At 40.1% G+C, this 15,655-nt stretch overlaps 1 protein-coding gene and 1 long non-coding RNA gene across 3 annotated transcripts; one reads left to right on the top strand and one right to left on the bottom strand.

Moving 5' to 3' along the window:
• The first annotated feature begins 1,211 nt into the window (after positions 1 to 1,211).
• Positions 1,212 to 12,873, top strand: scd (stearoyl-CoA desaturase (delta-9-desaturase)). 2 transcript variants are annotated; one of them, XR_004107722.2, is made up of 8 exons: positions 1,212 to 1,449; positions 1,717 to 1,965; positions 4,635 to 4,765; positions 4,901 to 5,106; positions 7,012 to 7,244; positions 8,916 to 9,122; positions 9,240 to 9,390; positions 10,524 to 10,659. XR_004107722.2 is itself a non-coding variant. In XM_031315658.2 (6 exons), the coding sequence occupies exons 1-6, from the start codon at positions 1,437 to 1,439 to the stop codon at positions 10,721 to 10,723; spliced, it is 1,032 nt and encodes a 343-aa protein (XP_031171518.1). In that variant the 5' UTR covers positions 1,212 to 1,436; the 3' UTR covers positions 10,724 to 12,873. The 2 variants fall into 2 exon arrangements, 1 of the variants encoding a protein (XP_031171518.1); XM_031315658.2 differs by lacking the exons at positions 8,916 to 9,122; positions 9,240 to 9,390 and having other exon boundaries at positions 10,524 to 12,873.
• Positions 7,960 to 8,341, bottom strand: LOC116061463. Its single transcript, XR_004107723.1, has 2 exons — positions 8,252 to 8,341; positions 7,960 to 8,047 (listed from the first exon to the last, which is right to left on the bottom strand). It is a non-coding gene; the product is annotated as an uncharacterized LOC116061463 (long non-coding RNA).
• Positions 12,874 to 15,655: the final 2,782 nt, after the last annotated feature.

The raw sequence follows: 15,655 nt of genomic DNA on the forward strand, positions 1-15,655 counted from the left end.
GGCCAGAATTGGACCACATAAACAAAACAAGTCATTTTACAGGGTGTGGGCCTCATCTGGGCCGGAGGGACTGTTTTTGTGTCTATTTTCCATGTGTGGACCAGTTTTGGGCCGGGGACCCAGCCAGAACTGGGCCAGAATTGTAGCAAGGATGTGGCCCTGTGGTGGGCCAGACAAATTTTGCTATGTGGGATATTTTCCTCCGGTGGTCCATTCCATAAATACCGAACGGTCCCTAATTTATTACTTTTATATTCTACTTTTAGCCTATATTATGTCATTTGTACCTGTACAATTTATGTTTAGACAGACATTTTCAAATTCATTAGGCTACCTTTTTTTTTGGACCTTTTCTCGTAGGCTATAACTTGGAAACTAGAGCCTTTCCCCCCTCGAATCCTCTGAATGATTTTACTTGTGGATGTATGGCTATACTGTTGTTGTTATATTTTTTAAATGTCATTTGTCATTATTCTTTATGTTCATAGGCTATTTTTTGTATACATTATTTTTAATCTATATGCCCTAATGTTGTTTACATGTAGGCCTATTGCATTTTGTCAATAAAAAAGGGAGTAGTAAATAAGTGAGTGATTTTGGACACAGTTGGTGACATAAATGTATAAGTTTGTGGCCGTTTTTTGCTTTTGATGTCCGGAGACCATGATCGACGATAACATTGTCGACTTTTGTGCTGCGTAATTTCTTCACTAGATGGAGACAAAACATCTGTCTTTCAATGTAGCTAGGTCATAAAGGTGAAACCGGTGAAAACTCATGGATTTGTCAACACTTTTTAATTTGGATCCTGTTAAATATATTTTACTGCTCTGTTGAACATATATTCCTAAAAATAAGCCTATGTCATTTGTGGCGCAGTGACTTAAGCGTCCTGATTTACTGCTATAGTATTTTCTGGCTCATATTGCATTTTAATAGTATTTTTCTATTGTATGATTTTTTTTGTTTATAAGGATTTCTTTTTTGGGATTATGACTTGACAAAACAAGCATTCCTGTATTTTCACAGTGTAACGTCAGGCGGGCGGGGGTCTTCTGCCGCTTGGATTGATGTAAACTGTAAAGTAACTTTTTAACACCTCGTTGGTTTCGTTTGAATCTACGCGTGAATGGAAATATGTGAGCGGTTAATTCAATACATGTCTAGACAGTAGCGGCTGCTCTCCAGAGGAGGTATACATCTGGCAGGAGAATGAATAAATGGTGAACAGCAGATAAATCGGCAGCCAATCAGAGTCCGTGCTTGGGGCGGCATCCGAGCGCTGATTGGTCAGTCGCACCTCGAACTCCAGCTCTTATTGATGCGTTTGCTGCGTAGCGAACGCATCACTCTTTCTTTCTGGGTTGCTGTAGTTCTGGTTTAAACGCACCAGCTTCATCTTCACTTTTAACAGTCGGATTCAATTTTCTACTCGTATGCCTCTCCTTGGTGAGTTATTTATCTTTCGTTTATTTGTTCTACATGTGTAATATTAGTGTAATGCAACGCAGCAAATGTCGTATGTCAGCTAGAAGTCAGCATCATCGTTACATTAACGTTACCATCCTCTTCCTCACCAGCGCAGACCAGCAGCGCCAGATTGCTTACTGTGCTAGATAGCGCAAAAATAATTCACGTATTCACCATTTATGCCTGCATGTCGCATGTCACAAAAACACAGAAAATTAACGATTTCTCTCAATTTGTATCGCTCAGACAATCACCAAACCGCAGCAACGATGACGCAGGCGGAGGCGTTGGAGAACAAGTCGAGCAACGTAAATGGTTTTACAGAGGCCAGCAGCACAGAAGACATGTTTGATCACACATACAAAGAGAAAGAAGGCCACAAACCTCCCATGGTCATCGTATGGAGAAATGTCTTTTTGATGACTCTATTGCATATAGGTGCCGTGTACAGCCTGTTCCTCATTCCTACAGCATCTCATTTGACCTTGCTTTGGTGTAAGTAAAAATACTACCTGTTACAGTATTGCTGCACAAGCTGGCTGTTCGTGGCTTTTTATTTCGGTATACAGTACCCAAGTTATGGCTGTTATGTCACCACTGCTGCATGCTAAAATGTGTCGGCCCGGATCTGTATATCCTCTCTTTTTTCTGCATGTAGTGGGATTATAGATCAGGGCATATATTACCATGTCACAGCAAGTGTTTTAAAGCTGCAAACTGTACAGTGTGTTCTTGTCAGAAAAATTGTACTTCTACCAAAGACCAACTATCGTGTTTTTTTTGTTTTTTTATTAAGTAAAAGTCTCACAGGACAAATGGAAAGTAATTTTACACAAACGGCATGCTGCATTATTACTTACTAAACATTTTCTTAGAATTCATTGAGATGTGCATTTCTCATGAACAAAACCACAGGGGCTGCACTTAAAATAGATTTCCGGTCTTGTACATGCAATCAATTGTTTTGTCCATCCAGTCTTCGTCTAATATGACGTAATTACATTACCATGACAGTAACAAAGTGTCAGGTAACATGACTTGCTTCCTTCGTGGTTATTCAAGCTCTTGGGAAACACGTAGGCAAGTACAAAACAGTTCAGTCAAAGGCAACTTTGAATGATCTTCAGCTATACAAATTGTGCAGGAAAGCAAATGTGATAATGTGACATGATAACTCTTTCACAATATATCACAGGTTGCAGGATCATCCTCCTAGCCCTAACAGTGACAGTACAGAGTGTACAAAAACATTTGATGCATAGACATTGCAATGTGTAGCATTTAATTAGTTATTCATTAAGTAATTATTAATATGTATTAGTACTATTTAGGTCCTTGCCGGCGAAGGCCCTTCGCCGGCAAGTTCGCCGAACTTCGCCGAAACTGTTAGAATTATTCTTTTTCTTATTTTTTATAAATAAATCGCCTTTTTGAGGGCCTAAACATACTCAAAAATCACCAAAATCTGCAGTGAAAATGTACATATTCAATGGGTTTCGTGAATAGGCGTGCAAAAATGGCTTGCTAGCGACCCTTAACAGTTTTCAGCAGTTAAAAGCCTCCTCCTTTAACTTTCACGAGTAACAAGAGTTTTTTGATCATTCACAACAAAACACAGGGCTTAAAGTGAAAAATAATCCTGAGCCTGAAACTTTTTTTGAAGGGGGGGGGGGGCGCAGTCTAATATTTCAATATGCACTCATTAAAGTTTATTTGACTGGCAAAACTGTTAAAGTTCTTCTTACATTACACAATAATAAATGTCATAATTTTTAAGAACTAAAAAAAGCGAATGAGTACATTCATGATTTTGTCCATGTTGACATTATCATTTATTAAAAACGTCGCATTGTTTAGCTTTTCATATAGCTAGACGTCTTAACTCTGGGACAAGGCCGTTATGTTTAAATATGCCATGCTGATTCCAAATCAGTCGCAGTGGTAGCGGTAGCGGTCGTTGCCGGTAACGTACTCTTATGACAGAGTGCACGGACCGAAGCTTTGTGACTAGCAAGCACTTTCTTCACATTTCGGCAAAGACCCGCCCTACTTTGCATCTGATTGGCTAGAACTCGTTTTTGGTAGGTGGAAGTTCGATGACTGGTTAAATCCAGCGCATTAAACAATCCGGCACCAGGCCCAGTACTTTAAGCCCTGCGTTAGTTAGACCTGCGTTCCTCTCATATGATTGGTAGGTGAAATCAATTGACTCGAAAATATTAAACCGCATGCAAGTTCCCAATTTTTTATTTTTTTTCCTCATGGTCGCACACATGGTCGCACGCCGGAGATCCGGCACGGTGCTGGAATACTTTAATCCCTGAAAACAAAACATGCAATAATTAAATTCCCCTTTCAATACCACTGATATAGTGCCACTCAGCCAGGCATGCCAAAACACTTAAATATTATTTGATGGAAAATAATCTCAAAATGACATAGCACAACGTGGTGTCAACATAAAACAGTGCTTTCAAGCCCGAGAGCAGAGTTCACTTCGCTGCAAAAACAAAATACTTTCACCCAGGAAATGCACGTTCGTTCCTCAGGAATGTCTTAATCCAAACCACAGTCTTTTTTCTAAACTTAACTTAACTAGTTGTTTTGGTGCCTAAACTTAACTGTCATCGCCGCATGACGCTCACTTTTTCTGGCTAAACTCCACTACCGGCTCGCTCTATCATGTCAAGATGTAGAAAAAAGCCTCTTGGAGCCCCACCCTAAACTCAACAGGAAGTCCGCCATTTCAACTGACTGTGCAAAATATGTGCAGTTTTGACCATGTGTCGTACTTAAACGAACTCCACCTAGAGATTTCATCCGATTGACTTCTAGTTTGGTCATCTTTGTGCCATCTTAAGACCTATTGGCGTGGCGTCCATTTTGTGCGTTTTGCCATCAAAACAGGAAGTGGTTGTAACTCTAGTATACATTGCCCCATCTGCTCCAAATTTGTTATGATTCATATAAGTCCAACCCCGAGGACATCTACATGCCAATATTGACCCCTAATCATAGCGCCACCTGCTGGCAATAGATGAATGAATTTAAAAAAAATGAATCCGATAGATTTCAAAATGTGTCTGTGCCATCTCAAGACCTTATGCAAGGGCCCGTCCAATGCTGCTTGCTGCTTTAATTTGTATATGCATTTCTTTCCACAGCTGCACTTTGTTTTTTGATAAGCGCTTTGGGAATTACTGCAGGAGCTCATCGCCTGTGGAGTCACAGATCCTACAAGGCAACATTACCTCTTAGGATCTTTCTTGGTGCTGCAAACTCAATGGCATTTCAGGTACCCAAAACTCACAGATCTGCATTCACACAAGCACACACACTTAACATTGTGATAATAGCAGTTTTCATTACTGTGTAAGTACCATGTTGTGTCTACAGTGTATGTAATCTCTGTCTTTACTTGAACCCACAGAATGATATCTTTGAGTGGGCTCGAGATCACAGGGTTCACCACAAATATTCCGAGACAGATGCTGACCCTCACAACGCCCGCCGAGGCTTCTTCTTTGCTCACATTGGCTGGCTGTTGGTACGCAAACACCCTGATGTCATTGAAAAAGGACGCAAGCTGGAAATCAGTGACCTAAAGGCTGACAAAGTTGTAATGTTTCAACGGAAGTAAGTGGCTTCAGTCAATGATTGATTTTTATTGATTATTGAACTTTAAGATTAAAAAAAAAAATTGCACTTTACTCATATGGCAGTTAGTGTGGACAGTAAACAGTTTTTTCTGATATGTCACATACAGAACAAATACAGGGCAAAGAAATAAAAAATGGAGAAAAAGAACTTTAACCCACCACTGCTGCAGAGTTGTATCTGTAGTCATTCCTGGTTTAACAAGGTGACAATTACTTATGTATTTGTGCATGTTGAGGTTACGGTCATATTCACCTGCCTCAGATATATAAGCAAAATGTTATATTAATATTTTATTTATTTATTCCAGCACCATTTGCACTTTTGCATTGTCCTATTAGATTACTGTTTACTAGGGGTGTCACAATTTCAAAGTTAAATAGAAAATCGATTGAAATGAGCTTTCGATTTTGCTTAACGAAATTAAAAGCAGGATCGGCGTTTTCCCCAGTATTGTTTTCTCTCTACCATCGCCTATTTGCGCAGGTTCGAAGAAAAAACAAACAACAAATACAGCGCAGCTTACCAGCTGGTAGCATGCAGCTAAAGACACAGTGTAACATTACATTGGCATACCGGTAGCCTGCAGCTGCACTCTTCCAGACACCATACCACTGCCGGAGTCAGAGATGTCAGAAAAACAACAGAACTGGAAAATCCTCCCGCTTCCCTGAAGTCATCGGTGTAGCAACATTTGCATCCCCATGAGTTATGTAAACAAACAACCAATGGTAAAGCGCGTGGGCGCCGAAGAGACTTATACTCATTCAGTTGCACCACTTCAACTTTGTTGTCGTTGTTTTTAGCCGTATGTCTATTTCTGTACTTTGAGAGCAACAAAATTTTGGCGTTAAATTCCTTGTTTGTATTCACACTTACTTGGCCATTAAAGCTGATTCTGATTCTGACTGACTCAAGGTTGGGTTCAATCAGGCATGGATTGGAGAGAGATCATATCATTGGCCCACTGGTTTATCTCATATCTGAACACTGGCCAATCACATCCTACATCAGCCCACCTCCATCCTACCATAGAGACAGAGCCTATTTAAGTCCCGCCACCCCCCTGGCGGGGAAAACAGCTCCAAAAAGTGTAGCTAGCTAAAAACACGAGATTTAAGCATGTCAAAGGAATATTTTAGCACCCTTTGTCTACCAGAGAGGACAAATTAGCTGTTAGTAAGCTAATGTTAGTTATGTATTAGCAAGCTAAGGCACTTCCAAACATAATACTAAAGCTTTCAGATTTATCCACATTGCACTAACTAACAGAAGTTGCATACTGTGTACAAATGCAGCTTTAGTTTAACATACAGACTTGACTTGTTTACTATACAAGACATCTTGATGCTCCACCCTCAACCTTTAGCCATCTTGCCATCAAGAGCCAGGCAGCCATTTTGACTCAGTGAGTAAACTATCATACTATCTTATTTACCACTCGGCTAAGTAGCAGTATTAGGGGCTGGTATGCAGGGTTCAAAATTAATTTTTTGTCCATAAGCCGAATGGCTAGTGAATGTTTAAATTTTACCAGCCACTCAATAATTTACCATTGTTTTTTTTGGCTGACGAGTGAAGCAAATCTACCAACCACTTGAATATTTAACCAGCATTTGGCTGGTACATGGTGCTAATGTTGAACCCTGCTGGTATGTAAATGCATTGAGGGGGAGTCCAAGGACGGGTGGTTTCCTGCTTTACCCCAGTCCAGCCCTGGGTTCAATGCAAACTGTCACATTGAGAAAAGTGATAGAGTGAACAATCCCTGACAAGCAGAGCCATTTTTGTGTTTAATATTCATGTTGTACTGAGTAAATGTTTATGCTGTACTGAGTAAACAGCTCCATTCTTTCTACTCTCCCCCCACTCTGTCTCCGACAGGTATTACAAGCCATCTGTGCTGCTCATGTGCTTCTTCATCCCCATGTTCGTGCCTTGGTACCTGTGGGGGGAGTCTCTGTGGGTGGCGTACTTCATCCCTGCTCTGCTGAGGTACACCTTGGTACTGAACGCCGCCTGGTTGGTCAACAGCGCAGCTCACATGTGGGGGAACCGGCCCTATGACAAGAACATCAACCCCAGGGAGAACAAGTTTGTCACGTTCAGCGCAATAGGTATGACAAACACATGAGCCTGTGCTCTCAGGGTAACAAAAGAAAAGATAAAGAAAGAATTAAAACAGGAACTTAGGTTGAACTCATGACTGTCAGGATAGGGCCACCTCTAGACGAAACGCCATTCAATTTTGCAGGATCACTAGAGCTGATAGGTGCACCTGTTGCCTACTTTTGGCTTCACAGGGGGTTCAAGAGTTTGTCACGTGAAATCATTTAAAATGCAACTCTAGTGGAATGTAATCCTGCCAGTTCCTACAATGTATGCATTAAAAACAGTAATAATATATATATATATATATATATATATATATATATATGTGTGTGTGTGTATGATGGGGGGGGAGCAGTCTTAAGCTTTGTTTATACTCGCGCAAGACACTGTGGCGCGGGCCTCGGTAGATGGTGTGCGAGCTATGAGCATGCACGGAGACTCAGCGCATTCTTCGTTGCAGTATTCTTCGAAACGCCAGGGGGAGTACAAACAAAATAATCCATGAATAAGCAAGAAGTAGAAGAGAAGAAGTAGAGAGCGGAAGTAAAGGAAAGCAGGCTGCCTGGCAACAGTAGTTAACACATCCATCACTACTTAAACACTAATGTACCGCCAAACATTGCATTTGTCTACTCTAATTATTAACGTTACTGTCAAATTTACTGTCTGTCTCTCGAGGTTATGAACACTCTTCTCATGAGACCGTTTTTTAAGCTTTGACAAAGCGATTTCACACACTCCAGCAAAATGCCTTTTCTTTTCCCAGTGTGTTGGCTCCCTCTCTTACAACGAATTTAAGGCCGTTTAACTGTTCCTATTGTCTGTACGTGAAGAGTTATACAGATGTTTGTACAGGAAAACCAGCTCGGCCTGCCGGTCTTCCCAGCTGACCATGTTGAAATGGAACTCGCAGTGCGCGCCGAGTTACAAAAATTCAGAGGTGCCCGACCATGCGCCGCGACAACTTGCAGAGCCTTCAAGCTGGACACCCATCTCGCACCGGGAACACCACGGCGACCATAAACCTAGCTTAAGGCAGTGTCTCCATTTAGGATACTAGTGGCTGAATGTAGAAGCTTCTCCTGAGCCTCTCGGTGCTGACCTGGTGTATCCAGCATCTTTTACCTAACTCAACAGGGAGAAAAAGCTGTTACCCAGGTGGTTTGGATCTTTAACGATTCTCCTAGCCTTTGTCTTGCAGCACCTGGTGTAAATATCCTCTAGGCAGGGTAGGGCATTGCCTATTGTATGTTCAGCCAACAAACCACTCTTTGCAGGGCCGTGCGGTCCTGTTCGGTGCTGTTTCCGTACCAGGCAGTCATATTCCACATCAGGGTGCTCTCAATGATGCAGGAGTCGAAATTGCTCAGTATTTGAGGGGTACCTGAAATTTCCTCAGGCATCTGAGGCGAAACAGTCTCTGCCTTGCCTTTCTCACCACTGAGTCAGTGTGCAACGCCCAGGTCAGACCCTCAGTGATGTGGCCACCAAGGTTCTTAAAGCTGTCCACCCTCTCCACAAGGACCCGTGGATATTAAAGTCCAAATATCCAGACCAAAGTCCACTATCATCTCTTTAGTCTTGCTGACATTCATGAGGAGGTTGTTGTCCTGACACCAGCGGGTCAGGTCCTCTACTTTCTTCAGGTAGGCCTTTTCATTGTTGTCTGTGATCAGGCCCACCACAGGTGTGTCGTCAGCAAACTTGATGATGGTGTTGGAGTTGAAAGTGTCCACACAGTCGTGTGTACAGGGAATACAGCAGGGGACTCAAAACACAGCCCTGGGGTGCTCCGGTGTTAAGGATGAGGGTGGAAGAGGTGTGTCCACCCACCCTCACCACCTGGGGGCTGCCTGTCAGGAAGTCAAGGATCCACATGCACAGTGAGTTGTTTAATCCCAGGTCCTTAAGCTTTGTGACGAGCCTGGGGGGGACTATGGTGTTAACGCTGAACTGTAGTCAATGAACAGCAATCTCACATAGGTTCCCTTCTTTTCCAGGTGAGATAGGGTGGTGTGGAGGATGTGTGCTATGGCGTCTTCCGTTGATCGGTTGGGACGGTAGGCAAACTGTAATGCGTCCACTATGCTGGGTAGTGAGGAGCAGATGTAATCCTTGCCCAGTCGCTCAAAGCATTTCATCACTACAGAGGTGAGTGCCACTGGGCCGTAGACATTCAGGCAGGCTGCTCTTGTTTTCTTGGGCACAGGAATGATGGTGGACTTCGTGAAGCACATGGGTATGACAGACTGAGTGACTGACCTGAGTGACAGGTTGAAATCATTGTGAATACTGGCGCTAGTTGGTCAGCACACAGTTTGAGGACCCACCCACTGATGGCTGATGGCCTCAAAGCGAGCATAAAATTTGTTTAGCTCACTTGCTCTAGACGCGTCAGCAGGTTAATAAGTTATGCCTAAACTAGGTCGGCAACCAATGATAGGGAAACGGTATGGAATATCATAAAACAAATGAACAACTTCTTCAGGCTCATTGAAACATTTTATGTACTGTATGCTGAAGATTTACTAAAATGATCAAAATCAAATATGTAAGTTATTGAATGTATTTGTTTTATTTATTTGCGCCTGTTTTGTTAATCTATATGCCTGGTTCCCACTCTATCCACCTCCACCCCCCACTAAGCAGGCGTCTGGACCAAGCAAAAGGAGTCACTAGTGCAGCAATGGATATTTTTAAAGAGGGAACTGGATGTTCTAAGATGGCACCCAGCTCATTCCAATGAAAGTTGCTCACCAAAAACGTTTTTTAAGCTTATGTGACAATAATTTACTTATATGGCTGTTCAAGACTTTTTATTCTTAATTTGACCAGTGGATCCTGGGATCCTGGGATTCTAAATGTGGCCAGTAGAGCCCAGCGCTGTTTGTGAAAAAAACGAAACCCTACTATAGGTCTCTACAGTGGTTTACGAGAACTTAACTCTTGCACCAACTTTGCACGATTACAAACCAGAACAAATGGTGACCTTTACAAACCGAAAACTAGTCTTTCTTGACCCATGGCTTAACTTTCCATTAAATTGTACTTAGAGATCTGTCAAGTAGTTTTTAAGATATCCTGCGTATTAACAAAACAACACAACCTCTTTGGTGGATTTAATCAGCATGAGCTAAAAGGATCGTTGCTTACAATCACAGAAGTTGTTTCTTTTGTCACTTATTATTCACTCTAAACAAGCCCTTAATCCTATTTTTTAGTGATCATTCAGTATTAGTAGTATTTGGTATGATTTGTTCACCACTGTTTCTTATACCTTACAGGTGAGGGATTTCACAACTATCACCACACGTTCCCCTTTGACTATGCAACCAGCGAGTTTGGCTGCAAGTTGAACATTACCACTTGTTTCATCGACGCCATGTGCTTCTTGGGCCTGGCCACGGACTGCAAGAGAGGGTCCCGTGAGCTGGTCCAGGCCCGAGTACAGCGTACCGGAGACGGAAGCCACCGATGCGGCTAAGATTGATGAATTGATGAATCGAAGGCAAAACAACCGAGGAGAAAAAGCTTCACAGTCCTCTGACAGCTATACATCCCTCATCCTCTGAGGATAAAAGTCATCATCATGAGAGCCTTGACCACATTTTGCTTGTTTTTGTGTTTTTTTTCGTAGCTGTAGCTAATCAAGATGAATTTAAAAAAAAAAAAAACACATTTTGCTAAGCTCTTGGCCTTGGTTTCTATTGTTCAGGCAGGCCAAGGTCTTGCAAAGATGTTTTAGATTTGAAGTAGATCAATTTTAAAAGTCCACTTCATTTTCCACTGTTTTTGCCACTTTGGTGTGCATTCTTCATGAAAGGTCAGTCATGTAGCCAATTATTTTTATGTAAGTATTACTCAATTATTAATCAATATAGACAAGAAGTGGAGCACTGAAAATATGGAGTAACAATGTTTCAATGGATGAGGTAGGATACTGATTGGAGACTGACTTGTGTTTACTGCAGTTCACAGTAAGTTCTTACCGTTTTAATGTACAGTAAATTAACTTTTTGAGCGCTTTAAGATCTGAAAAAAAGGGATGAGAGTTTGAATCATGATTTGTTAAAAAGCTGCTGGCTTTAATGAAATATGGCACATGGTGGAAGAGTGAGGGAACCCAGACCTTCTTCTAATGTATAACCTGACTTTACTGACAACAGTAATGCAGTGTGTAACTTGGTTTTCTTCTTCAGAACCGAAATATGTAGAAAAGGCAAAGATTAACACATACTGTATGTCTGTGTAGTGAATGGATCAAGTGTTCTCAAGACAATATAAGTGATGCATTTATCATTAAATTAAAACTGCCGTTAAATATTAACAGGAAACGATAAATGTAATTTTAACTTAGAACCATGCAATGTTTAATCAACTTTTTTTGTGTTTTTAATGAACATTTTATAGTGCCAAGAGCGTGCCAATTGTCGACATATTTATAACCATCTTAATGGTCCACTAGAGCACACAGTCGATATTGCTTCTTCACTCAACATCATTATGAACGTTTTTTAACATCAGTGGCTTTCCTTCCTCCTTTATCCAACTTGTCCCTCAATATTCCAGAAACGTCTGCAGCAGCGATCTCATTGGTCAATGTAGCAGCCAGTCGTGTGACAGTTCTGGTGTTACAAAACAACATGCCACCCATGCATGATGATATACTGTAGTCAGTGTTGTAGTGAGGTGTTTTATCGGTGATTCTAATGACAGAACTGTGTCTATTTTTGTAACGTACTGTGGAGCTGCATCGCTTTTTGGATCATCAGAACTGTTGTCGTGGTGATTTCTGAGACGGGGTCTGGTTTCCCTTTGATGTCCGACAAAGCTTATTGTCATTGCTAAATTTCAGGTGCATCGATGTTTATGCTCATCTTCAATTCTGGTGTGCGGAATGCTTATATTATGTTATTTATGTATTTATTTGGGTTTTTTTTCTAATTGACTAAAAAAAAGAGGTTGCTCTGACCTACACCAGATTTCTGCACTCCAAGATTTGGCAGTAAAATATATCAAATTGGAGCACTTGTTTATTTTTTCCCAAGAGTCAGGATATAACCTAATGCCTTATGACTTGCATCCATTCCTGATCTTCTTCACGTGCCGCCGGTGAAGATAAAATGCTCAAAACAAATCTGACCAAGGTCCATGTTTACAGGCTGAAGCACCAGGTGGAACATTGTTTTTTCTTCTTCTAAAAACACATTTAATTTAGGCAAATGGTAGCATGACAACATCAAGGTGCTGTAAATGCAGAAAGAGGATAGAGGTTGATATTCAAATAATCTGATACCAATTAAAACGCCTGGTGCAAATGTTCAAACGTCAGATTTGACTTGCAAAATATGGGCCCAGATGTGCCAACATAGTCTCAACCTATCACAGCATCTCAGTAAGAAAACCTCCAAACAAAGGTGCTGTCAATGAGGGATGTTAGAGCATCATTAGAGCACTTACCAAAACCTGACAATATCACAAGCAAACAACTCCTGCTCCCCAGAGCGCCAAAATCAACGTTTTCCTAATGACGAGGAGGATCAAAAGGTTGTCAGTCTGAATGATAATGTCAAATCTCAACTGTATTCTAATATGACATTAAAACAATTTTCTCAATACACGTAATTCCATTAACAGTTGTTGCTCTTATTTTTTTCTGTTTTTTTTTTTTTTTTTCTTTGTGTCTCTGATATAAATCTGCACGGCATAGTCTTTGGATTTTCTGTGTGTGTGTGTTGTTTTTTTTTTTTTTAGTAATTCCACTAATAGGCTTTGTTTACACACAGCCACAGCTTTTAAATTAGTTTTTTTTTTATTATTGGATTTTGGTACAAATTTAAAGACATTTCTAAAATCTGGATCTTGCTTGTAATTTTTGAGTTCTTAGTTTGGGTCTTTTTATGTTAGCTTTCATGGCAGGTCTGCCGTAAGTGAAACAGATGATCCAGCTGCATTATTATTGATGCATTAAAGTCGTTAAAAACAGCTCAATTTTATAACAGAAACGCTACTTACACATCCATTCATCACGTTTAATATTCAACTCACATTATATATATATATATAAGAATACAACCTAAAGTATGAGTACTTTTACTTTTGATACCTAAGAATATCTAAGTAACCTACCTTTTTGAATGCAGAGCCTTTACTTGTAATGAAGTATTGTTTACATGTTGGCACTGCTAAATTTACTCAAGTAAATAACTTGAATACTTCAACCACCACTGTTATTTGTGTGAGGATTCAAAGTATGGCAATCTGCAGTGTTCTGGTAATAATCCAACTCAGACTTGTCGGGGGATTTTCTGTTCTCTGGCTTGTTTTTGGCCTTCTGTCATAAATAACTCAACACATCTGGTTTTCTGCTGACATTAGAGTGCAATTCAAATATATTCCAACTATTTAATACTGCAGTTCTTAGTTCTCGCCTGCAGATGAAATAAGTGCTCTCAAAATGTGTCAAATAGTTTACACAGGGCAGAGGAATGTAGGAACAGTGTGCTGACCAGAGACCAGTTAATATTACATCTGACTTTTTTAGGTTGAGGAGTGTTCAATGTTCCCCAGTGCTGAAACAATTTGTTGATTACATAATTGTGATTTGAATATCTTGTTTTGCATTTCATTCTGGGAATTTTTGACTTGTTTCTGACAACTGATTCATTGTAACATCTTAATCGATAATAAAAAAGTAATTGTTTGCAGCCCTCACATCCAGTGTTTTAGATTCTTTTCTTAGGTAAAAGTAGTAATACCACAATTTAAAAATACTTAATACTTAAAGTATCAAAAGTAAAAGTACCTCCTTTCAGAGTATTCTATATTATTGTGCTTGTTGGTTGTCTTTGTCTTTATATGTTGTCTCATCTATAGCAATGCATCCTATCTTATAAACTGATATATTTTTATATAAAACCATAATGCAAAGTATTTAGTACTACTTTAGTATAGATGTCAGATAATGGAGTGAAAAATGCAATATTTCCCTTGACATAGAAAGAAGCAGACAATGGAAATGCTCAAGTATAGCAAGAGAACCTTAAAAGTGTACTTAAGTGCACTACTTGAGTAAATGTACTTAGTTACATTCCGCCATACTGCTCATCTTTTGTGAAAGGAAGTACTCACATCCTTTACTCAAGCAATACCACTATAGAAATACTCTACTGTGCATTCAAAATATACTTAAAGTAACTGAAGTAAAAGTACTCATCATATGCAGATTTATTTCAGATGAGTATTTATCATATTATTGGATAATAATTACTGATGTAAATGTGTAAGCATCACTTTAATGTTGCAGCTGGTGAAGGTGGAGCTAATTCTTTCTATTACTACTACTACTACTACTGCCAGTTAGCTATAATAATAAGAATGTATTCGTTGATTATATTTTTATAATAGAAATGAGAATTTGCAAAGTAACTACAGTTGTCAGACAAATGTAGTGGATTAAAAAAATATATACATGTTCCACTTAAATGTAGAGGATAAGAAGTATGAAGTAGCATAGAATGGAATGACTTGAGTGTTTTTTGGCAGGATGCTCAATGAAGTACTATTGCACAGGCTATTACTCAGCGCATTGCAACTTTATTAAACTCCTGAGGCCACATGCCCCATAAAGGGAGAGTACAGCATGACTCAGCTAGGGCGCTTCTGTGGTACGATGTGTGTTAAATCTGGTGATGTGTGGTGTGAAGTTGCATATTAGCATCACCCCACACGGATATGACGGGAGGTTACCGGGGGTTACTGCAGTTCAAACCCATTCACGCCACGCAGCTCGCAGCGTCCCTAACCGGCCAGTCAGCAGCGAGATCCTGACTCATGATTTTCCTGGTCTACTCTGTCCTGGACCAATGGTGGAGGGGGGTGTGAATCACCTGTGCCAGTTTGCAGACTAACAGAGCACACCCTCGGAATTAGACAGTGAATGAAATCTAATAAATTATGAAACGCCCCTCAAAGTCTTTTTTGGTGCATTTAAGTGCTTTTGGTTGAAGTAGGAAAATAGAGCATCAGCTCTGTTTTTTTGTGTGTAATGTGTGTAATAACCAACAACAGAGTGAAAAAAAATGTAATTCCCCCTTGCGGGATCAATGTCTGTCTTAATCTTAATCTTAAAGTAAAGTATTTTACCTGTGGGTGTAGAGCATAGACTGTATAAAATAGTAGGAGTAGATGCAGAACACTCTGTGCTGGTGGTACTTGTGCGTCAACACTGAAACAACATGTTACAGAGGGAGAGAGACATCTGCTGTTCAAAATGGAAATAGCTGAGAACAAGTAACAAACAAAAGCAACAGTGCCATTATGTTAAAATACCGTTTCCTGCATTAAAAAATGTTACTTAAAGAAGCAAAATAAATAATAAAAGTGTTAGTATTATACATTTTGAGATGTGATATTT

Source organism: Sander lucioperca, chromosome 22, assembly GCF_008315115.2.
Source record: "Sander lucioperca isolate FBNREF2018 chromosome 22, SLUC_FBN_1.2, whole genome shotgun sequence".
NCBI classification, from domain to species: domain Eukaryota; kingdom Metazoa; phylum Chordata; class Actinopteri; order Perciformes; family Percidae; genus Sander; species Sander lucioperca.